Genomic DNA, 22,831 nt, shown 5'->3' with positions numbered 1-22,831 from the left:
CGAGGGATTCCTTACGAGGGGCTCCAACGAGGACTAGGGGAAAACTTGCGCGCTTCTCGACACCTCAGTAAAAATACCGGAGTCGTCGACGGGAGTTTACATATCTCAACCTTACTCTTTAGCTTCCGCATTTACATTGCAATCTTGGTTTGTGCTTTACTTTCCTAGCTTAGTGATAGGCTAGTTGATAGGTTTTGAAGCTAAGTTGCATAACTCCTTTTTACGGTAGAGATAGCAACACACTAGTAAAACCGTAGTTACATATTTAGATAGTTTACTTTTCTACATAGGTTTTGACTAGATGAAATTAGAGGTCTTAGTTAGAAGTAGAATTTTAAGTTGTCTAATTCACCCCCTCCCTCTTAGGCGTCACGGTCCCTTACAGCCCGGACGGCCGCCCCGATGACTGCGCGTGCGGCCGCCCTCCCCACATGCGTCTCCCTGAGGTCAGGGGCAGACTTGACCTCCACGCGCTAGGGTCCACTGGTGTCAGATGGAAGCTGCGTCTGTGAGAGCGCGTTTTGCGGAGCTCCATGAGTGAATCAATTAAGGAAAGTGGCGTTTGACAGCAAGAGCTGAAAAATGGCTCCGGGAGCCGCGTGTGAATCCATACCAAACGGCCCCTAATAACATATTCATTACACAATACAGTTGGACTGGATGAAGCATGCATCTGAGTAAGCCAATGACAAGGAAACACGCTGTTGGAGTGGCAGCGTATGAGCCATGGAGCACACACACACGGTGTTGGACTGGCAGCGCATGAGCGATGGATGCACTGAAACGGCGTGCCAGTCTTATCGGATCAAGTCCACCCATAGTTCAACAAACTTTAATACTTGATTTGTTTTGTTCGTTACAAGACAACCCATACATAACCAGTGTACCATTTCTCTAATATATAATAACAGCAATCCAAGCATCGTACCACCGCAATGGTATACAAATTACACGATACAGTGTCAGTCAAGCAACCAGCTCCAAAGCCTTGTTGCTTGTTACTCGGCGCCATCCCCTGAATGCCTGCAATGGCACACCATACGTTCATCACACGGTGTTCTCGCACAAAAGAAATTGCATTGGACACACATTATGATGGAGGGGCGATTAATCAATCGATCCCCACCTACCTCCAAGATGTTGGCATATTCCGAGATTTCCGGTCTAACTGGACACTTTCTAGAGCAGCCGATGCCCGCAGCACCTCTTCAGATATATCATCAGCATCGTATCTCCAGTTGTACTCATCTTTCCTTGTGTTATTGGAAGCTGAAGATCCCCCTCTGCGATCTGAAAGTACACGTACCAAGTGGACTTGTTTCAGAATTCGGAACAACACAGCTACGTACCATAAACTGAAACGATTACATAGCAGTGCACAAACCTGATGCCTGCAACGAAGAGATTGGCCTGGCAATTTCAAAGTACTATATGTTACACACATCCAAATATCTAATGCCAAAAACAAATAGCTGTGCATATTTACAACGGCACAGCAGTATGGCATCACGCTTACCTCCCCATAGGAGGCAGGCTCCCAACTGACGCTGATGGTGGCCTCCTCATGCTCCGGTGTTCAGCATTTAGCGATGGATCAGACTCTGAACTCATCATCCTCCTGCCGCCCATCCTTGTTTGAGAGAAATTCTGCCCAACACAACATATTTAGATGACCAAAGCATGCTGTAGAAAACCAAAACTTTTAAGCTAGAGCATATTGACTATATTTGGAGGTTAATAATAAATAAACTTGTTATTAATAAAGTATAAGGACAGTGAAAGCCAAGCTGGGGAAAAAAAATCAAATTTTGTGTGTGCAGTGAACTAAAGGTCATAGGCAGAAAGCAGCATAAATGCAGCTCATACCCCAAGCACCACAGACCATCAAAAGGAGACCTTGAGTACAGGCCTTGCATCAATAAGTTGAGATTGGAAAATTATATGTAAGCAGATCTCAGTACAATGATAATGACAATGCATTGTAAATATAAATCCCATGCATGTAGTGCAAGACAACTGACCAAACTCAGAAAAGAGTATCAATTTTTATCCATTCTGGTTATTCTTAGAATCATTCTATACATTCTGACAATGCTTGGGTCTTGATAAACCTATCTCCTTAAGCTTCCAGAATAAGAACACCTACTTTTTGTTCTAAGGCAATACCTTGATGAGTATTGTAGTTGTGGCAAACAATCTAATTTTTTGGACAGTTTGATTAAGCAAGACACCAATAGTATGAAGGATTATTGCTCACAACTCAATATACTACCTTTTCTACATAGCGAACATAATGCATAAGAGGATTCCATACTACTGTAACAAATAGCCGGCTACAGACATTTAGTTGCAGAGTTCTCATAAGGCTAATACCTGGCTAAAACAGGCTAAAATGAATGTGGGTACAAATAGTGGTGTAGTGCCTAAAACAGCTATAGCTGGCTATAGCGTCAGCTATTGCCAGAGATTTGTTACCTTGATCCATACAGGACTACACAGTTTTCTGGGGAAAAAAGAATTGGCTACATTACTACAAAAGCTTTCCCCCTTTTTTGTCTTTACTGGGAAACATAAAGAAACAAAAGGATGATTTTTGCTTCTGCTAATGATCACGCGAGAGATAAACCTCATATTTCAGATAACCTTCGAGAACATCTAAAAGCATTGGACCACTTTCAGCACTCCTGCTCCCTTCAGCTCCACTTTTGTTAGAAAAGTCTTTCAGTTCATTCTTCCAGAAGTCCTTGGGCTGATTTACAAACAAAACCGGGAAACATTAATGGATGTTGATTCCCGAAATGCAAAAACGAAATATCAGGAACGGTCACCACTTACCAGGTTACACTCTGGCAAGTAAACTTTCATTGTGTGACTTAGTTGCGCCCACTCCAAGTATTCGCATACAAGTGCAGTTAGTAACCTACCTGCAAGCAACAGAATTCCTAGAATGTAAAACATTCCATGTTATGTGCAGCTTGCAAAACACATGGCTAAACTTAGTACTGAAAATCATTTTAAGGCCAGCACAACAACCTTAAACATTTGAGATGTCCTTGATGGGACTTAAAAACAACAAAATACATTATGGAAATGCTTCTTTGAATTATCACCAGTGCAGAAGCATTCAAATCCAAAGACTCACCCTAGTCATCAATCAGGAGAAAAAAAATGTGTATCTTTCAGGTTTAGTCCTAAATCGCTTGCTAAAAAATGGCATAATTTCCAGCAGGGAAAAGATTATCATGCAGCAGAATATCAACCTTTGTCCTTCTCAACAGTAGTATAAATTTCTACAGGTCAGTATATGAGAGAAAGGGTGTATATGCGTAGCAGCATTAGAGACAAGCTTCTCTTGATTTCTTTTGTTTTGATAATGCATCAGAGACAAGCTTTGGCTTCTGCAAACATATTTGAAACAACTGATTAGCCAGCACATTCAAAGGGCAAGGCAAACCTGAAGGTGAAGCATGCAGTTGCTTAGCTCGGTCATTACAGCTACCAAGCAAAGCAGGATTCCCGCCATCATCATTCTCCACCACCCGATCCTCCTCTTCAATGGCTTCAAACACGCTTGCTCTTAGCTCAGCCTAGTCATGCAGCCAGAAACATCATCAGGAAAGGTGGCGGAAGTATGTGCATTCAATGGACCATAGCATGCTTTCAACAGATAAAAAGATAGAAACCCAAGCTAACTGTATTTATCTATGTTACACACAAATAGATTCTTTTGTCCACCCCCCTCCCTGGCATCATACCATTAGAGTCGAAATCTCAAAAGAGCACTGAGAAGTTTAGGTGCAATAGTCACAACACAACACGAAAAAAAAAATCCAGTAACACAGACGCGTTTCCTCCTAAGGACTGTGCCAAGAATGGGCACGCCAACTGGTAATGACAACTAGACCAACAAAATAATACAAGGTGAGTATTTTCTTCAGCAATGTGCGAGCAACCTCATATGCTCCGAACGAGTTTTACCAAAATGAGCACACGAATTGGTAATGGCAACTAGAACAACAAAAATGGACGTGGTGAAAAAAAAAAATCTTGAGCAATGCGTGAGCATTCTTTCATATTCCTAAACAAGAACCTACCCAACAGCGCCCAGGCGCTCAGAATGTGCACATTAGAAATTGAAAAATAAAAAATATATCCGCGGATTTGGGAAGGAAATTGGAAAATTGCAGAAGCGGAGGTGTAGATCCCCAGACCGGAGGGGGAGGAAAAGCTAGATCCGTGGGGCGTGGTGGAGGCACCGGATCAATGGAGGAGTTGGGGAAATGAAGAAGTGGGAAGTACGAACCCTAATCTTGGCGAGGACACCCTTCTTCTCGAGGGTGCGGGTGACGAGCGTCTTGAGCTCCATCATCTCCCGGGCGTAATCGTCCATCCCCGCCTGAAATGAAGTCTAGGAATGGCGAGTGGGGAGCACGGAGGAGCGGAGGGAGCAGGAGCAGGAGCAGGCAGTTCTCCTCAAACAGAGAGAGAGAGAGGAGAGGGAGATCAAGATGAACATGACAACGCCAGAGGTTGGGGAACGCTGGTTGGGGAACGGCGTAGGCTAAAGGTTGACTGCCGGGTGGGCCCAATAATTTTAGCTTTTTTATTTCGTTATTATTATACTTATCAGTTATATAAACAAAAAGAATTCACTATTTTTTTTTAAAAAGGTATGAGTCTATTTGTCCAATTTAGCCAAAGGGCCTCTAGTCCAACTGGTTAGAGCGTCCCGGCGGCACTCCTCAGGTCCTGGGTTCGACTCCCCGTGGGAGTGAATTTCAGGCTGAGGTTAAAAAAATCCCCTCGTCTGTCCCACGCCAAAGCACAGGTCTAAGGACCGGCCCGTTCTCACAAGGCGACGGTGCCGCTGTGTAAGGGTGGGGCAGGGGTTCGAGGATTTTCTGGGCCTGCATGAGAAGGTCTTCTTCTTAATGCAATGTCTGGGATAGTCATACCCTCGCAGGTCTAGTTTTTTTTTATTTGTCCAATTTACAACTTCACCTTTTTAATTAATTAAAACAGTTTAATTATATACACCGTTTGCATTTTATTATATAGCCTACTGGAACATTTATCGTTCAAATGGTATCCTAAAATTATGGATGATTTCAAAAACATAAATAAAATATAACGAGTTATGATCTAAACAACAAAAACATTTTTTTATGAAAAATATAAAGGCACTTTAGATATTGATACAAACACTCATGTTGAATTCGCATTAACCATCTGCCTACAAAATAACGAACATAGCATTTTCTAAAAAAAAATACTTTACGCACAGTCCATGTATGCAACCGTCTACCATCACCAAGTGAACATAGCACTTTAGATATTGATACAAACACTCATGTTGAACATTTATTGCAAAATGAACTCGCACTTAAGTGTAGCTATAAGCCATTGGTTTCCTAATTACATCAAAGACGGTTGTCTTTATTTTATTTACAGCTCCAAGTCACTCTGACACTTTGACATGACCAACTATAGGATTCATCATTCATATAGGTCAATGTCAATTGCATGCTCTTTGATCTCCTAGCCTACCCTTATTTCAATTTCAGAACATGATAACTTGCTTTGGCTGGCTTCCATATCTACCTAGGGTCTTCTCCAGTCGAGCTAAACTCATTGAAAGAAATCAACTACATCATGTAAACAAATCAATATATTTCCAAGGACTCACTTTGTTTTTCTATTTACCAACATGACAATGTCTAGATGAGAGCATGTCAACAAGATTTAACAGCAAACTAATAACAGAATGACATTACATACTCATATTTGAGTTTGCCTTCATGCATTAGGTCCAAGAGGTAGTCTATCATTGTTCTGTAGTCTCCTGTTTTATCTGAGTTCACCTACTTCTGGAGCTAGAACCCTCATAGGGAAAGATCCTTTGAAAACATATATTACATTGTGTTAAGGAATTTTTAGATATAAACAATATCATATAACACAACCGGAACTCACTATCCCTTGAATACAACATGAAACCATCCATAAAATAGTTTGTTTGATGGTTTTTTTCTCCCATTACATCACAAGGGCATGCATGTTTGCTAGAGAGAGAAAGAGAAAGAGAGATATTTTAGACCCACGTGCATATTGCAATCGTAGAAATAATATACACACACAATCTTATTTGCATTGCACCCACATGCATAAAGATAGATTGAGATTATTAATTAGTCCTTAACATACATTATTGTTCTTATCTACATCACATTCATGCATAGACAAACATGCATCTTCATCATCTAATATTTTATTTTTTGCTTCCTTTGAGCAAATTAGCATGTAGCTTCATGGATCAATGCATGTTTAGAACATATCGGTGTGAGCTGCATCAGGAGGAGGCAGTGTCTCTCCTGTGGCCTCCAATAATGTATAATGCAGGGGAGCCTCTAATTCTGGGGGTGTGGCGGCACGAACTAGAGCCCAGTTTATGCCACGGAAGAATGGGTGTTGTTTGATCTCCATGGCGCCCTCGTAGGAACCTAGCCTGTTTGCAGGGTCCCGGTGTAGCAACCGGTATATCAACCGTCTTGCCGCAAGGCTCACCTACAATTAACATATATACATCACAAACACTTGCTGCAAGGCTCACCTACTAGAATAAATGCTTTTATTATTACTTGTATGCTCTCAGGAAATCTGATATCCTTGTGTAGAATATTAGCAAAGGTCCTTTGCCTTGTCTTTCCTCTGAACGGTGTATAACCATACAACATCTCATATAGAAGAATTCCTAATCCAATAAATAGGGAGAATACTCATTATTATATAGTAGCGTGTATTATACATGTTTCCTTTAGCACAAGATTAGTTACCTAGCGCCCACCAATCTACAGCACTTGTATGGCCGGCTCCGATAATAATCTCCTACAACATGCATACAAGGATTGATGCCACAAATGGTGATGGCTATCACACATGTCAAATAGAGACAAGAAATGAAAATGTTGGAAAAATCACATAAATAAAGCGAAGTAACAACATAAATATATACATACTGGTGCAATGTACTCCTCTGTACCAACAAAAGAATTTGATGCTCGCATTGGTTCAGCAAAGAATATGGGCTTGCTCCTGCTCTTCCTCCTCTTTTTCTTCTTATCATCTTCTGGAAGAAACACCTATCAAACAACAAGAATAATCATGAAGTGCAACTAAGAAAATAGACTAACGAGTTAAAATAATAGTCATGAAACTGTCCAGTAAGGTTATTAATGAAGTGACATTACTTGTGGTCGGCAGGATGTCAAGCAAGACAAATCAAAGTCTGTCAGGGAAATGTGCCCATCTCTTTGAAGTAAAATGTTCTCTGGCTTTAAGTCTCTGTAGATTATACCTAAGAAAAAAAGAATAGGGGAGCAAATGCTTAGAAATAGTAAACATCTCAAGTTTCTCTAGTAAAATGTGATGAATAAGTGCAAGGAACCCTTCCCCTTTGTCTTCTAAGGAAGCCTACCACTTTCATGAATGCTTAAATTCTTACCTAAAACTAGCCCTAGGTATAATTAATAGAAGAACGAAGACCGAACCGAACTAACTGAGACCGAAATTTTTGGTCACTAGTTCGATCCCGAGTCCATACTACCTGAACTTTTTACGGTTAGTTCCGTTACGTGCCTCAAGTAACCGAACTAACCGAACATTTGCTTGAGTTATGTTGACATAATGTGTACTTTAGACTATTGTTAGTAATATAATATTTATTCTGATGGGTTTATATCAACCATCACTCTTATCACTTTGTTTAATCTATAAGCCATGTTGTTATTATTGCCTTGAAATAGAAAAAATATTGCTAAAATTTGCTACAAATTATGCTATTTACTAGCTATTTTGTCTAGTCCGGTTCGGTTCAGTCTTGACCGAGACCGAACCGAACTAACCGAGACTGAACTTGCTCGGTCCTGAGTTCTAGAACTAACTGATCGGTCTTCATTTTTAAATGACCGAACTTTCAAAAAGACCGAGGAACCAATCAGTTCGGTTCGGTCAGACCGAACGCCCAGGCCTACCTAAAACAATCATTCGAGATGTTGGCAAATAATTACTATTGGTCAAGCAAAACAATATGGTTATTGAATATTGGGTTGTGTTTGACTATCCACTACATGCATGGTACCCACCACCACCAAAGAGAATTTCATTTATATAATTAGTATGGCATATATGACTACCTTGGCAATGTAGGTATTCAAGTGCCGTGACCACTTCTGCAGCATAGAACCTGCAATAATCATGGACAATTACATCAACAATACTTCTTGGGTTCTTTATCCAACTACCAATTATATTATGTAACAACAAACAAATTAAGGATCAGAGTAGCATATCAATGACAATGGAGAAGCATAAAGAGTTTTCACTAAATCTAAGCAAAAGAAACAATTTCAATGTCAATACCCACCTAACCGCGTCTTCCTTCAGTACCTTCATAGGTTGTCTATCGAGGAGCATAAAGAGTTCCCCGCCAGCATAATAGTCGGTAATAAGACATACATGTGTCTTTGTCTACAACATATATATGACATTGAGATGATAGTCATCCACAAAAGTATAATAAAATCAAGGAGAACAAACATTGACAACCCTGACATCATATTAATATATTACACAGTTTCATTATGCAACAAACCTGAAATGATGCATACAATGTCGGAAGGAATGGGTGGTCCAACATATCCAAGATTTGTCGTTCAGCGGTAGCTCTATGGACCTATAGGTATTATAGACAAATCGGATGAGAAAGAAACAATTAAAGGTGGAAGTAACTAAAATGTCATGTGTGATGAAACCTGTTACTCATACCTTGTTTCGGTTAAGCATGACACTTTTATCCATAGCTTTCATGGCAAAGTATTCACCTGTGCCAAGCAACTCCACCAAGTGGACACTACAATTCAACAACAACTCACATGTTTACTATTTAAAACGTATATAGGAAATGAAAACTAGAAAGGAGTATGTCTACTGGATTCATGCAAACTGAGTCATTACTATACTTGAAACTATAATAGAGAAGTACTTACCTGCCAGTGTCACCAGATCCTAAGGGTCTTACTGGTCTAAAATGTTTCAAATCGATGCTTTCACCATTCTCAAGAACCTACAAGAAAAAATAGCATGAACCATCTAGGAGATTTCTAAAAAAATGTCATATGTGCTTGTTTCCAGTGGTTTCCAAATTAGGCATATAATATTGCAGAGACTACCTAATTCTATGGAAGAATGCATGCCAATTGCTTTCTCAAGTGTCTCATGATTGTTCCCTTTCATCTAGTAGGCTCATAAATTGCATGTAAGTATCTATGCTGTGAACTATGTATGACATACCTTTTGGATGGCTCTCCATGATGCGGTATCCTTCATATGTGGCTTTGGCAAGACTGGTTTTGAGTGATTAGCCCATAGATCCTCTGGTCTCTGAATATAACCACAAATTTCTATTAGAAGTTCTTAGTAATACTTAATTTCATATTATATAAAATTAATATTTTTTTAGACGAACCAAATTAGCATCCGGAAGTTCCTTTGCAGCCTCATCAATATTCTCCGCAGTTTTCTTAACCTGGTACATGAATAATTCAAGTTAATGCATAAGACAACTATGTTTTCCAACAAGGAAATTTAGAAAGTAAGGTACACAAAATTTAGTTGTCAAAATCACTTTATGCAAACTAAAACACAAAAGAAGTCAATTAAGGAGGGAATTCATCAGAGCATTAAAGAACTAACCTTAAAGATGCCATCTATGGAACTTTACCACTAGTCTATGAGTCCAGTGTTGATCATTAGGGTTTAAGAAATATAAATCTTTAATAACGCTAGATGATGCTAAATGCTAATAAACATTGCAAGTACTACACTATGGATGGCTTGCATTTATAACATAGCAGTCAGAATAAAGTTGTTTGGCATTGTATTCTCAATTTTTTTCCAGATATTTGTGATAGCAAGCCTATATGCTAGTCGCCATTAAGGTAGAAACAAACCAGCATGGCACCATCTTTTGCAGCAGCATCTCGAACACGCTCAGTTCCATCCAACTGAACCCCAATGAAGTATTGAACATCACCCTAATCAACCATCAAATTGGATGCTTCTCAAATCACATGAAACAGTTCCAAACCAAATATCTAGGTAAAAAAGTTTCATATCTCTTATTACGGTACCTTCTGATCACGCATAGGTTGCAAGTGAAAGAGGTTCCAGAATTTTTTACCTGCTCAAAACCACAAGAAATTTTAGTTTGATTCATTACTATAGGAAAAAAACATTTGCAAATTATTAGCCTCTACCCGCCAGCAGTTAGTACTAATGCAGTAACATAACACTAGAGTGATGTACTGTTATAAATGTTTGGGGTATAGAAATTGCATCATGATCTTACAAGAACATGGGAGCATGTGAAGAATATGTACCGCTCTTTGTATAATTTATCAGCTGAACGGTAACTTCTGTTTGGTTATCTATGGCATCTCTTATCTTCTTTACTGTCCCACGGTCAGTTTCAGGCCCTTGAAGAAACCTACAAGGGAAGCATATATAGATGAAGGGATTCATTAAATCATTAGTCACTGTAATATGTAGTTTATGAACAGTTGAAAGCAATGAATTTAGGTAATATTTAATGCCATAATTTACCTACAATTTCTTCCCAATATTTCTTCACGTGAATACTCTGTCAATCGCAAAAAGCTATCCGATGCAAAAATCTATGACATTCACCCGAAAATATAATGATGTAGTTCAATGGAAGGTTGATATCTATGTTGATAGAAAGAAAAGAACAATGATGTTAAAGGTAGAAGATATACGAGTTTTTGTCTTACAATTGGATTATCCGGTAACCTCGGGTCAGTGATGACAAAATTCTTTTCAATACGTTCAAGCGTAGTAGCCAAATCTATACCCCTTCTCATTTCTTTCCTCCTAAAATCATCATCAAAGCTTTCTGGTCTCTCATCATCGCTATCAAGTAGCGTATCTCCCCTTGGTTTTAGAATGTTCTTCTCCACATTTCCATGACCCATACCAATAAGACTGCACAAACGAATTAAATGTGAGAACAAATGCAAAGATAATAGAGACTCTACAAGGAAACTTTGAAATAAAGCAAATGCTATGATTATATCATGTGGTTTATTATCATACCCCATAAAGGAACGCAAACCAGATTTCGTGGTCTTATTCCCTCCTTCAGGCACTTCACTAATTTTTTGTAGAGAGTTTCTCGTTCCACTCCGTGAGTTACGGCGGGATCCACTTTCAGAGCTTCTCTTGCCGGGTACTTCATCACCTGAAAGCACATCTCCTGATTCCTCCTGTGATTTCCTTTTTAAGGTATTGTTTCTTGATTCTGACAATGACCGTGGATCCTTCAGGGCAAATAGAAGCTCCGAGACTGAGCTACGGGCATGATCCTTCTGTCTTGCTGCAAAGAATATTATTGTTTTCACAGTCGTGCAAGGTAAAACCTTTTTTTTTGAAAAGTAAGCAAGACTACTAGTAGTAATAGTACCATCATATCTGATGAGTGACTCTGGCAATCCATTTGGGCGAAGAGCTGTATCCTTGCTACCTTCTGTGTACTTACTCACTTCCACTTGCATCCTGTGACACATTGCACACCAAGGTTTGTAATAATAATAACTATAAAGTGGCATGATGATATATATATATATATGATGAAAAAGCTGACCCAATGAACTTGAGGACCCTGCCATCCTCATCCTTGATGGGGGCAACGGTTAGGAGGTTCCAGAATGGTGTACCATCCTTCTTGTAGTTGAGAATACGACCGCAGTAATTTGACCCAGCTGCGAGAGCCTGCCTGATCTTCGAAATCTCTACGGGGTCGGTCCCAGAACCTTGAAGGAAGCGGCTGCAGTTGAGAGATGGTAGGTGGAGGCATAAGTGCAGTGCGTACTAGTTGGAGTTGTATATTTCTATGCATTAAATTGGCATGGAATAGAATGAAATGGAATTGAAATCGACGAACCAGTTCCTTCCGACGACCTCATTGGAGGAGTAACCAGTCATGTTGAAGAATCCAGCACTGGCGTAGAGGATGGGGTGGTCAGGGCTGGTGGCATCGGACACGACGAAGGTCTGCTGGAACGCAGAGAGTGCGGCGCGGAGCTCCTCCGACACTCGGGGGAGCGCTCTACCAGCGGCGACCCTCTCGTCGATGGAGTTTCCACTCTCGCTGGTGCGGTTGGAGCCGCCGGAGGGGCGGGCGACGACGCCCTGGGGGCGGCCGGTGTACTCGTCGGTCTGGAGGACAAGGCCCCACTCGGCGGCCCTCTGTGTCGCCCGACCCACGTCAGCATCCTCATCATCCCCAGCGAGGCTAGGATGGGAAGCAACTGCAGGAGGGAGGAGGAATGGGGAGGTGGTCGCCCGATTTGAAGCGGCGGCAGCGGAGTCTGGATTGAAGACTTCGAGGGATCCGCGGGAATCACGCGGAAGTCCTGCACCACACGAGATTAGTGTTGTTCATCCACCACATGAATGGAGATTCATAAATACTAATGCCATCTCTCTTCTCGTTAAGATATCTATATTTATGATACAAACACATGTCTAGCAAAAAGTAGTGCCAGGAGAGGCTTTGCACAAACGAGGTACAATAATTTGATTTTTATGTATACGTCCGGATTATGTAAAAGGTCTATGTCGTCTATCTAAGTAGCAGTGACGATTTCCACGTGAGCATTGCACTTAATGATGGAAAAGAAAAACCATATGTTTAGATCGTTGCTAGCTCTCTGGATAGGGTTGGGTGTTTGCCAGTTGGATGCACATATTTGCAGGTGCGTGCATGATGTATGCATATGTAAAGTTAGCTCAGGTAACTACAATAATGCTGGTCGGGATTTTTTCCATCCTTCTATCCGTCTCTCTCCATGCAACGAAGCTATGTATTGGGTTGCAATGCACGAATATATTTGCTAGTTAAAAAGAATAAATAAAGGAGAGAGATGCTGGTTGATGGGTGTATTTTTTAGAAAGCTAAGGAAAAAAAAGGCAGCAGGATCAAACAAATTGTACAAGATCGAGTAAAGATGGAAAGGATGTATGCATGTAAAGACGAAAAAAAGCAGATGGGTGCATGTGAGAAAGACAGCAGTACTCACATGCTCAGGTAATATTAGGTGCCTGTTTAGTTTTCAAAATTTTACAAAATTTTTCAAGATTTCTCGTCACATCGAATCTTTGGACGTATGCATGAAGCATTAAATATAAATAAAAAATAAAACTAATTACACAGTTTAGACGAAATTCACGATACGAATCTTTTAAGCCTAATTAGACTATGATTGGACACTAATTGCCAAATAACAACGAAAGTGCTACAGTATCATTTCCCAGAAAATTTCGCCAACTAAATAAGGCCCAGTGCTCCGTAACAAATTATTAGAGAAAGGAAGGTACGTAATTATATGAGGATGGTATTAATTGGTGGATGTCGTCCAATCCAAGTTAAGTCGTGCACACGTGTCAGAAGAAGCAATGATGAATTTGGAGGATGCTTGACAGTGGCCGGCCGGCTGGGTGACTGGGTCGCATATATTGGATGATGGATCGGATAAGGAAGAATTTTCAGAACCAATCAAAAGAAAGCTAGCTAGCGCTATATCTGGAGTAGTACCAATGCATATATATTCTGAAGGGAAAAAGGGGAATGTACGTATCTAGCTGATGATCAATGTTAATACATCCATAAATAGCCCAATATTATGATTAATAATCTACCTAAATTAAGTTAGCACGCATGAGTACATATTCATCTAGCTATAAGTTTTGTCTAGCTAGCTAGCTTTGCTACAGCTCAAAGGTAAATTACTACTTGATCCCTCGGTTGTAAATTGTAAGCCGTTTCAAATTACCACTTTGTACGTATCTAGGTGCATAATAATAACTATGTACAGAGAAAAGTCTAAACGACGTAAAATTTAGAACGGAGGGAGTAGAGCAGCTTGCAGAGGGCAATGATCAAGTTACAGATATAGATGCATATTACCATCTAATTATTACATTAGAGGTATAAATAGAATTACTCTCAGATAGATGCATCATCGTCATCAACAAGCAAGCAAACGAAGCGATTAATAATAAACTAATTAGTACACAAGTATCTATCTAGCTAGCTAGGAGTAGTGCGTAGCATATATAGTATGTATAAAAGGAGTCAAGTAATCCATGCATGGAGTATATACATATGCATGTACAGTACGTGTATATATAATATACATATATACGTAGGTACGTACCTTTGAAAGCCATTGATAGATGTAGTAGTATAGGTAGCTAGACTAGATAGATAGATGTTTACTTGCTTGCTGCTCCGGTGGGTGGATGAGCGGATTCGGATCGATCGGAGCAAGAGCAAGCAGCAAGCACTAGCAAGGCTGGCGGCGGCTGTGCCTTAGCTTGCCGGCAGTCGAAGGGCAGATACTACTCGATCCGCCTGCGCCCGGCGGCTGCTGCTGGTGAGTACCGGTGCTATATAGGGTCGGATCAGAGGCAGAGCACGGCGGAGAACCTTGCTTAATTGCTTGTTGCTGATTGGGATTGGGATGGGGCACGGGGATGGGGATGGGGATGGGGATGGGGATGGGGGTAGCTAGCTACAGAGAGAGAGAGAGCGCGCGCTACTGTGCTGCTGCTGATGAGATGAACATCTATCCCCATGGAAGGCATGTGCAGTTATCGATTGATGTGCAGCAAGCGAGCGATATAATAGCTATGGCATGGAGGAAGACATGAAGCACAGCTAAGCTAAGGTGGTGTTTGGTTGCCTCTTCTAAATTTTAGTCGTTGTTCCATTGAATGTTTGACATATGCACGGAGTATTAAATATAAACTAATTACGAAACTAATTGCATAGTTTGCGACTAATTTGCGAGACGAATCTTTTAAGCCTAATTAATTCATGATTTGACAATGTTGTGCTACAGTAAACATGCACTAATGACGGGTTAGTTGGCCTTAAAAAAATCGTCTCGTGGAGTACTGACGGATTATGTAATTTATTTTTTATTAGTATTTGAACACCCCATGCAATATCCTCCCGACACACCTCCTAAATTTTAATCACTGGATTCAAATTCCACCTAAACTAGGCTAGCTCAGCCTTACCAATATAATTGCAGCGAGCACATGCAGATGAGATGGAGAAAATACGGACACATCGATACAGACACAGGAGCCACTGCACGTACCGATCCCGGCCAGCCAGGAGATATACACACACCTAGGGTGGAGTTGCTGCTCCAGCCGCCTACTTGCTAGTAATTCTTCACTCTTTTCTTCTACAGTAGCTAGCTAGCTACCTGTATTCGATTTATAAGCCTTGGCTTATCAGTCAACGAACGATATTTTTTTCTGACATCAAAGCAGCCAGCCGTACTTTCAGCCATAGTTTATAAGCCAATTGAGTCAAAACGAACAAAGATCGAGATGATCCAGTACTACGATACTGTTTCTCTCTCACTCTATATACTGGAGACAGCGGTGCATGCATCACGACGACAACGAGATGGATGGATGCAGCTAGATGGGCATGCCCTGCCCATGAGAGCACGCTAAGGGCGAAAGGACCAAGGCATCATATCGGATCTGAGGCCAATGCATGACCACGACGTACGCGCTGCCTAGCTCAACAAGCAGAGCACAAGGCCGGCCGAGAAGCAGATAAAAATATCTCCATCGGAGACCATCAGTGGGGCCCTTTAATTTCCTTCCTTCCTATCCTGTAAGTATTCTCTACTCTAGGGCACCAAAACAAACCACACACTTCCTACTCTTTCCATTTCAAATTATATAAATCGATCACATATCTTTTGCTATGTACTCCCTCCATTCTAAATTACAAGATATTTTGGTTTTTCTAAATACATAGTTTTTGTTATGCATTTAGATATATACACTATGTCTAAATTTATATAGTAAAAATAATGTATCTACAAAAGCCATCATGCCTTATAATTGGAAACAGATAGAGTACCTAACTATACAATATGTTGTGTAGTACGTATCTAGCTATAAAAGTCAAAACGACTTGCAATTTAATTTGAAACAGAGTGAGTATTTTCTTTTGCTACTAGATCACCCAGTTCTATGGTATCTATCTAGGTATATATTATAAGCTCTTTTATCTAGATACAAGATTGTTTAATCCTTCCAACCTGATATATCTGCACCCATGCATGTGTTTCAACTTTCAGCCACACTTCATTCATTCACCCCTCATTCAGTGCACATAGCCTAATAAGGCCAGTCTCAGTGGAGAGTTTTATTACGTTGTTTCCAAGATTGCCATCTCATATAGAATGGAATGAAACTTGGATGAAATACACACTCTCAATGCATAGTTTCATTCCATTGTTTCATAGACATTTAATTGTAAGACTTATATAGAGTTGGTAATCGTGCCAAGAGAGTTTTATCCTCATGAAACTCATTTCTTCTCTCTCTTCATTAAAGCATCGACATGTCATCAAAAATACATATGTGGCAAGCTATTAAATGCAAATGAAACTCTAGTAAAACTCCCACTAAGACTAGCCTAATAATCTTCTTCCTAATATGTCTTTGTATCAAAACATGCGTGCGTGCAACATGATTCCTAAGTACTCTCTCCATTTCAAATTATAAGACTTTAACATTTTCTAGATACATAGCCTTTGCTATGCACTTATGTCTAGAACTCTAGATACATATATAGTAAAAACAATGTACCTAGAGAAATCAAAACGTCTTATAATTTGAAACAGATCAAAGGGCATACAAAAAAAATAAGTTATGGGGAGGTGCTACTTGCTATGTGCCTAAAAACTAAATACAAAGTTCTTTTGATGGATTCAGGCCATTAGATCACGATCAAATGACACTGGGACTAGCTTTCTTCTTCTTCTTCTTCTTCTTCTTCTTCTTCTTCTTCTTCTTCTTCTTCTTCTTCTTCTTCTTCACAACAACATTTCTAATGCGCTGCACTGGTCTCCTTGCTTTAATTTCCAACCTCCTCCAGCCACGACTAGGAGGGCAATGGGCTCCAATCCCTGACGGGGACGTCCATTAGAGGATGAAAATGGGGTGAATTTAATTTGCTAACAGGCGAGAAACCAACCCTATCGAGTGTAGCGGGTGCGAGGGTGTTCTCCAACTCCTCGTGGAGGGAAAATTAGGTGTGCACATCACACAGCCATCCTCTCTCCCAACCTCAGCCGCCATCCTCCTCCGAAACTGCCTTGATCCCCCTCCTCTCCTAACCAGCGATGTCACTGGTGGACGGAGGAGTGGGGAGCCGGTCCTTTCTCCTTCGTAGTTTTAGGTTAGGTTTGTTGATCCTTGTTGATCTAGGGTTTGGTTTTTGTGTTTCATTAGTTAGGGTTTGGTTTCTGGTGTCACCGGTGAGGTAGTGGCGACGATGGTACTTTGGAATAAGGTATCTTTGATCTATCCCTACCTCTATGACATTCTATCTGGCATCGGCGAATGTCTTGTGAGAGTTTGGTCAACGTTAGATCTGGTATCGGGGAAGGATCTGTCAGAGTTTGTTGTGTCATGTCAATTGATCTTCTTCGGATCTTGGCATTTGGTGTGTCTATCAGGCAAAGCAATTGGTTGGCTTTTGATGCAGTGATCTTGACCTCTTCTTTTGGTCTATTTTATAGCAAGGTCATCATCCCCAACACTTCGTTCTGATGGTGTAGGATTGTAAGCCTACATTCTTTCGAGGGTTCCTCTAGTCGATGTTCTTTCAGTAGGTTCTAGATCTCGTTGTCAGCGGCGAGTGGCTTATGTGGTCTTCAAAGCCTTGTCTAACGAGTGTGTTTGTAGGTGTGCCTTTTCTTTGTTGTCTTTTTAGTGCGATCTTCAAGCTTTGGCAGGCAGTGAACAATCGTAGGAAGGAGATGACTATTTTGGTTTTTTATGTACTCTTTCTAGAGGTTTGTTTTTGTGTCTTGTTGTCCATCGTTTTATGCTACTAGTCTTTGTTTTCCTCAAGATATATCATATGTGAGACACTCTATTGAGTGCTTTTAAAAAAATACATCCGCACGTACTCATGTAAACCTAAGAGATTGAACTAGTAGAACTTAAGATTTACGAAGTCAGTGGTGAACCTAGAAGAAAAATAAGTGGGACATACTCTAGCCACAAGCAAGAGCAAGAGAAAGCAAAAAGCACATAAACACAAATTGCAATCACACAAGGTTACAACAAAACAAGATAAGAACAATAGTGTTTAGACTATACCTCTAATTTGAAAAATAAATATCATTGTTTTTAAGGTGTAAATATAGTTCTTGCACCAAACCACTCAAAACACATTAAACATGACCAAACTTAAAGAATTTTATAAAGATCAACTTGGGAGTAATAATGAAGTGACCATGTGTCTTGAACACTTATGGACATTACAAGAACAAACATACCACCAGTAGAGCATTAAGCATGTCTAGTTCTTCTACATTTCAACAAGTTCACTTTTCAGCCTTCCATGGCTTAAAAATATCTTAATTCTTTTTAAAGTAAACTTGATATTTTATTATTTAGCTAGGTAAATACTACCCCGGAATGCCAAAACCACAATTTCAATGGCCATATTCCGTATCCTATAAGATAACTCATCATATGTGTCCTAAATTTGTTTTCACATCAATTTGCTTTCACTGTCGGAAACAAAAGGTAAGCCAAGTGCAATATGGTTTGTCGAGTGTAATCCATCGGGCACTCGGCAAACAAGCTCTTTGCCGAGTGTTGCAAAAAAACACTCGGCAAAATAATTGCACTCGGCAAACGAGGCAAAAAACACTCGGTAAAGTTTGACACTTGGCAAACTAAAAAACACTCGGCAAAACTAGACACTCAGCAAAGAAATATGTTTGTCGAGTGTAATTATTTAGCACTCAGACAAATAATTTCACTTTTTTCCTCTTCTAAAAGTATGGAAAAGAAGGAAATGGGAGAAAAGGTTTGCCGAGTGCAGACACTTGGCAAAGATAAGTTTGTCGAGTGTCATGATCTGACACTCGGCAAAGTGGTGCCTTGTATAAATACGTCACTAACCCTACTTTTCCCTCATTTCCCCCCAGCTCCCGTTTGGATTAGAGTGGCGGCGGCGACTCGATCCCACCCGGCAGCGCCCTCTCCCCTCCACCTCGAAAGCCGGTAGCCTTCCCCAGCTCCCTTGGCAGTGCATCCCGTGGATCCATTGAGGAGGCTGCGGATCCGGCGGCATCTTCATCCTCCCCACAGACAGCATCTTCGTCCTCCTCTTCGGCTGCTATGGGACTGGCGATGGCGGATCCGACCTCACGCGCATGGCGGCCACCTCCGACGGCATCTACACCATCCTAGCGGCGGTGGCGGCCGCCCATCCACCTCCTATCGCGGCGGTGCCTCCTCCACCTTTGCGGGTGGCAGCGCCCCTCACCGTAGTGCAGTCTCGTGGCGGCCGCCCCCCAGGTGGTGGTAGTGGCACCCCCTCCCTTTAGCGGCAGTGGCGGCGGCAGCCATCAATGGGTGGGCCAGATCTCCACGGCGATTGTGTGTTACTCTTGATCTTCACGGTTGTGCGGCCCCGGCGTGGATGGCCCTGGCAGCGGCGCATTCGGAGCATGGGGCGGCGGACCGCACCACGTCGACACTCCCCTACCAGCGGTGGAGCAGCCCAAGCATGGATGCCCTTGGTGCTGTCGGTGAATGCAGATTCGGTACACTTTGAAGGGGACCATGACGCCTAAGAGGGGGGGGGTGAATTAGGCAACTTAAAATTCTAACCCTTGAACTATGGCCTCTTTTTCTAACATTAGCAAAACCTATGTAAAAGATAAACTATCTAAATGTGCAACTATAGTTTTGCTAGTGTATTGCTATCTCTACCACAAAAGGAGTAATACAATCAATGTAAATGCGGAAGCTAAAGAGCAAGGTAGAGATATGCAAACTCCCATCGACGACTCTGGTATTTTTACTGAGGTATCGAGAAGCGCGTAAGCTTCCCCCTAGTCCTCGTTGGAGCCCCTCACAAGGAATCCCTCGTAAGGGCCAAGCTCCCGGTCGGGTAACTCCATGGATAGCATCGGGCCTTCCCCACGCGCAAGTGGGTCTCCGACGTGCCTTCCAGCAAGCCTCTCCCGGATGCTCCCCACCGTCTTCACAATTAAGCTTCCGGCCGAAACACCGTGGGCCTTGTTCCCTCTGGTATACGGTGGCGGCCACACCACAAACGCGGTTGTTGTGATCTCGCAAGACTACAAGCCCCTCTGATGTACAACAATGGTGCGTGTAAGCACCAAGTGGTAAGAGGTATGTAAACCTGTTGACAGAATATCGTCGGCAGTCCACCGAGGGGTATCCCGCGATGGTAGATTTATCGGTGGGGTGCGCGTAATCAGGAACCGGATGGTGACACAAGGCGCAGAGACAGCAATTTAGACAGGTTTGGGCCGTCTGATCGACGTAATACCCTACGTCCTATCTTTGGTGTATTGTATTGAGATGCAGTAGATAGATCTAGATGGATCGTGTCCGCTAGGGGACCCCTGCCTCTCCTTATATAGTCTGGAGGGACAGGGTTACTAGTAAAGTATCCTATTTGGTACTATACAATGTCTTGCGGTGCACGCTGAGCAGCGCCATGCACACCTTGATCTTATGGGCTGGGCCACCTCTGATGGTGCAGCCCATGTCTTGTCTTGAGGATACCGGGGGCCGTACCCCCACAGCTAGTCCTCGAGCCTAATAGTAGGTGACATAGTCACATGGTGCCAGGGTCATAAAGTAGGAGACCAGCCGAGCAGGCAGCCAGTCCCCAGGCGTAGCCTCGAGATGAAAAGCGCACATTCACCGCAAGGTGAAGTGTGCGCACTTAGTCCCCAAGCCTGCTGGAAGATGAAGAATGAATCTTGTAGCAGGGTCAAAGGAAAAGAAGTCTAAAAGCTTGCCGATGTCGTCTGACATGCACGTATCAAGACTCCAGACGTGCTGCCCAAGATCAGCACCCTGATCCGAATAGCATGGAGCAGCTTGATAGCACACCGATGACACGTAGCAAGATTCGACCACCAAGGGAGCACCAAGGAGTCCCCGACGTCGCTGGCGATGATCGAGGAGCGAGGAGTCTCCGGCGTCGCTGGCGATGACTGAGCACCGAGGAGCGAGGAGTCCCCGGCGTCGCTGGCGATGACCGAGCATCGATGAGGGAGGAGTCCCCAATGTCGCTAGCGATGACCGAGCACCGAGGAGCGAGGAGTCCCCGGTGTCGCTGGCGATGACCGAGCACCGAGGAGGGAGGAGTCCCCAGCGTCACTGGCGATGACCGAGCACCGAGGAGCGAGGAGTCCTCGATGTCGCTGGCGATGACCCAGCACCGAGGAGCGAGGAGTCCTCGGCGTCGCTGGTGATGTCCGAGCATCGAGGAGCGAGGAGTCCCCGGCATCACTGGTGATGTCCGAGCACCGAGGAGCGAGGAGTCCCTGGCGTCGCTGGTGATGATCGAGCACCGAGGAGTCCCCGACATCGCTGGCGATGTCCGAGCACCAAGGAGCAAGGAGTCCCCAGTGTCGCTAGTGATGACCGAGCACCGAGGAGCGAGGAGTCCCCGGCGTAGGCGGCGATGTCCGAGCACCGAGGAGCGAGGAGTCCCCGGCGTCGCTGGCAATGACCGAGCACCAAGGAGCGAGGAGTCCCCGGCGTCACCGGCGATGACCGAGCACCGAGGAGCGAGGAGTCCCCGGCGTCACCGGCGATGACCGAGCACCGAGGAGCGAGGAGTCCCCGGCGTCGCCAGCGATGACCGAGCACCGAGGAGTCCTCGGCGTAGGCGGCGATGTCTGAGCACCGAGGAGTCCCTGGCGTAGGCGGCGATGTCCGAGCACCGAGGAGTTCCCGGTGAAGCTGGCGATGTCCGAGCATTGAGGAGCGAGGAGTTCCTGACGTCGCCGGCGATGATCGAGCACCGAGGAGTCCCCGGTGTAGGCGGTGATGTTCGAGCACCGAGGAGTCCTCGGCATAGGCGGCGAGGTCCGAGCACCAAGAAGTGAGGAGTCCCAACGTCGCGGGCGATGACCGAGCACCGAGGAGCGAGGAGTCCCCGGCGTTGCTGGCGATGATCGAGCACCGAGGATCGAGGAGTTCCCAGCGTCGCTGGCGATGACCGAGCACCGAGGAGCGAGGAGTCCCCGACGTCGCTGGCGATGACCGAGCACCGAGAAGCAAGGAGTCCCCGGCGTCGCTGGCGATGACCAAGCACTGAGGAGCGAGGAGTCCTCGGCGTCGCTGGTGATGACCGAGCACCGAGGAGCGAGGAGTCCCCGGCGTCACCGGCGATGACCAAGCACCGAGGAGTCTCCGGCGTAGGTGGCGATGTCCGAGCACCGAGGAGTCCCTAGCGAAGCTAGCGATGTCCAAGCACCGATGAGCGAGGAGTCCCCAGTGTCGCCGGCGATGACCGAGCATGGAGGAGTCTCCGACGTAGGTGGTGATGTCCGAGCACCGAGGAGTCCTCGGCGTAGGCGGTGAGGTCTGAGCACCGAGGAGCGAGGAGTCCTCGGTGTCGCTGGTGATGACTGAGCACCGAGGAGCGAGGAGTCCCCGGTGTCGCTGGCGATGACCGAGCACCGAGGAGCAAGGAGTCCCCGGCGTAGGCAGCGATGTCCGAGCACCAAGGAGCGAGGAGTCCCAGGCATCGCTGGCAATGACCGAGCACCGAGGAGCGAGGAGTCCTCGATGTCGCTGGCGATGACCGAGCACCGAGGAGCGAGGAGTCCCCGGTGTCGCTGGCGATGACCGAGCACCGAGG

General features: G+C 43.6%; 2 protein-coding genes across 4 annotated transcripts; both read right to left on the bottom strand.

The window, feature by feature from the left end:
* Positions 1-821: 821 nt before the first annotated feature.
* On the bottom strand, positions 822-4,536 carry LOC136508174 (protein TONNEAU 1a-like). Its single transcript, XM_066502801.1, has 8 exons — positions 4,304-4,536; positions 3,455-3,587; positions 2,836-2,924; positions 2,627-2,749; positions 1,517-1,647; positions 1,385-1,410; positions 1,131-1,290; positions 822-1,023 (listed from the first exon to the last, which is right to left on the bottom strand). The coding sequence occupies exons 1-8, from the start codon at positions 4,388-4,390 to the stop codon at positions 999-1,001; spliced, it is 774 nt and encodes a 257-aa protein (XP_066358898.1). The 5' UTR covers positions 4,391-4,536; the 3' UTR covers positions 822-998.
* A 1,587-nt stretch (positions 4,537-6,123) lies between these two features.
* LOC136508172 (phototropin-1A-like) lies at positions 6,124-14,674 on the bottom strand. Of its 3 annotated transcripts, XM_066502800.1 has the most exons (22): positions 14,292-14,665; positions 12,017-12,488; positions 11,717-11,899; positions 11,537-11,628; positions 11,170-11,449; positions 10,848-11,058; positions 10,660-10,730; positions 10,437-10,543; positions 10,188-10,237; positions 10,008-10,091; positions 9,524-9,583; positions 9,349-9,438; positions 9,045-9,121; positions 8,824-8,908; positions 8,651-8,731; positions 8,423-8,526; positions 8,193-8,242; positions 7,248-7,354; positions 7,017-7,139; positions 6,834-6,885; positions 6,639-6,751; positions 6,124-6,564 (listed from the first exon to the last, which is right to left on the bottom strand). In XM_066502800.1, the coding sequence occupies exons 1-22, from the start codon at positions 14,302-14,304 to the stop codon at positions 6,325-6,327; spliced, it is 2,745 nt and encodes a 914-aa protein (XP_066358897.1). In that variant the 5' UTR covers positions 14,305-14,665; the 3' UTR covers positions 6,124-6,324. The 3 variants fall into 3 exon arrangements, 2 of the variants coding, with proteins under 2 accessions (XP_066358897.1, XP_066358896.1); XM_066502799.1 differs by having other exon boundaries at positions 10,848-11,449; positions 14,292-14,673; XR_010771896.1 differs by lacking the exon at positions 6,124-6,564 and having other exon boundaries at positions 6,655-6,751; positions 6,834-6,927; positions 14,292-14,674.
* Between the last annotated feature and the right edge of the window lie 8,157 nt (positions 14,675-22,831).

This window comes from Miscanthus floridulus, chromosome 15 (genome assembly GCF_019320115.1).
Source record: "Miscanthus floridulus cultivar M001 chromosome 15, ASM1932011v1, whole genome shotgun sequence".
NCBI lineage: Eukaryota > Viridiplantae > Streptophyta > Magnoliopsida > Poales > Poaceae > Miscanthus > Miscanthus floridulus.
Note: the sequence above shows the minus strand (reverse complement) of the source record. Positions and strands in the feature narration are given on the sequence as shown.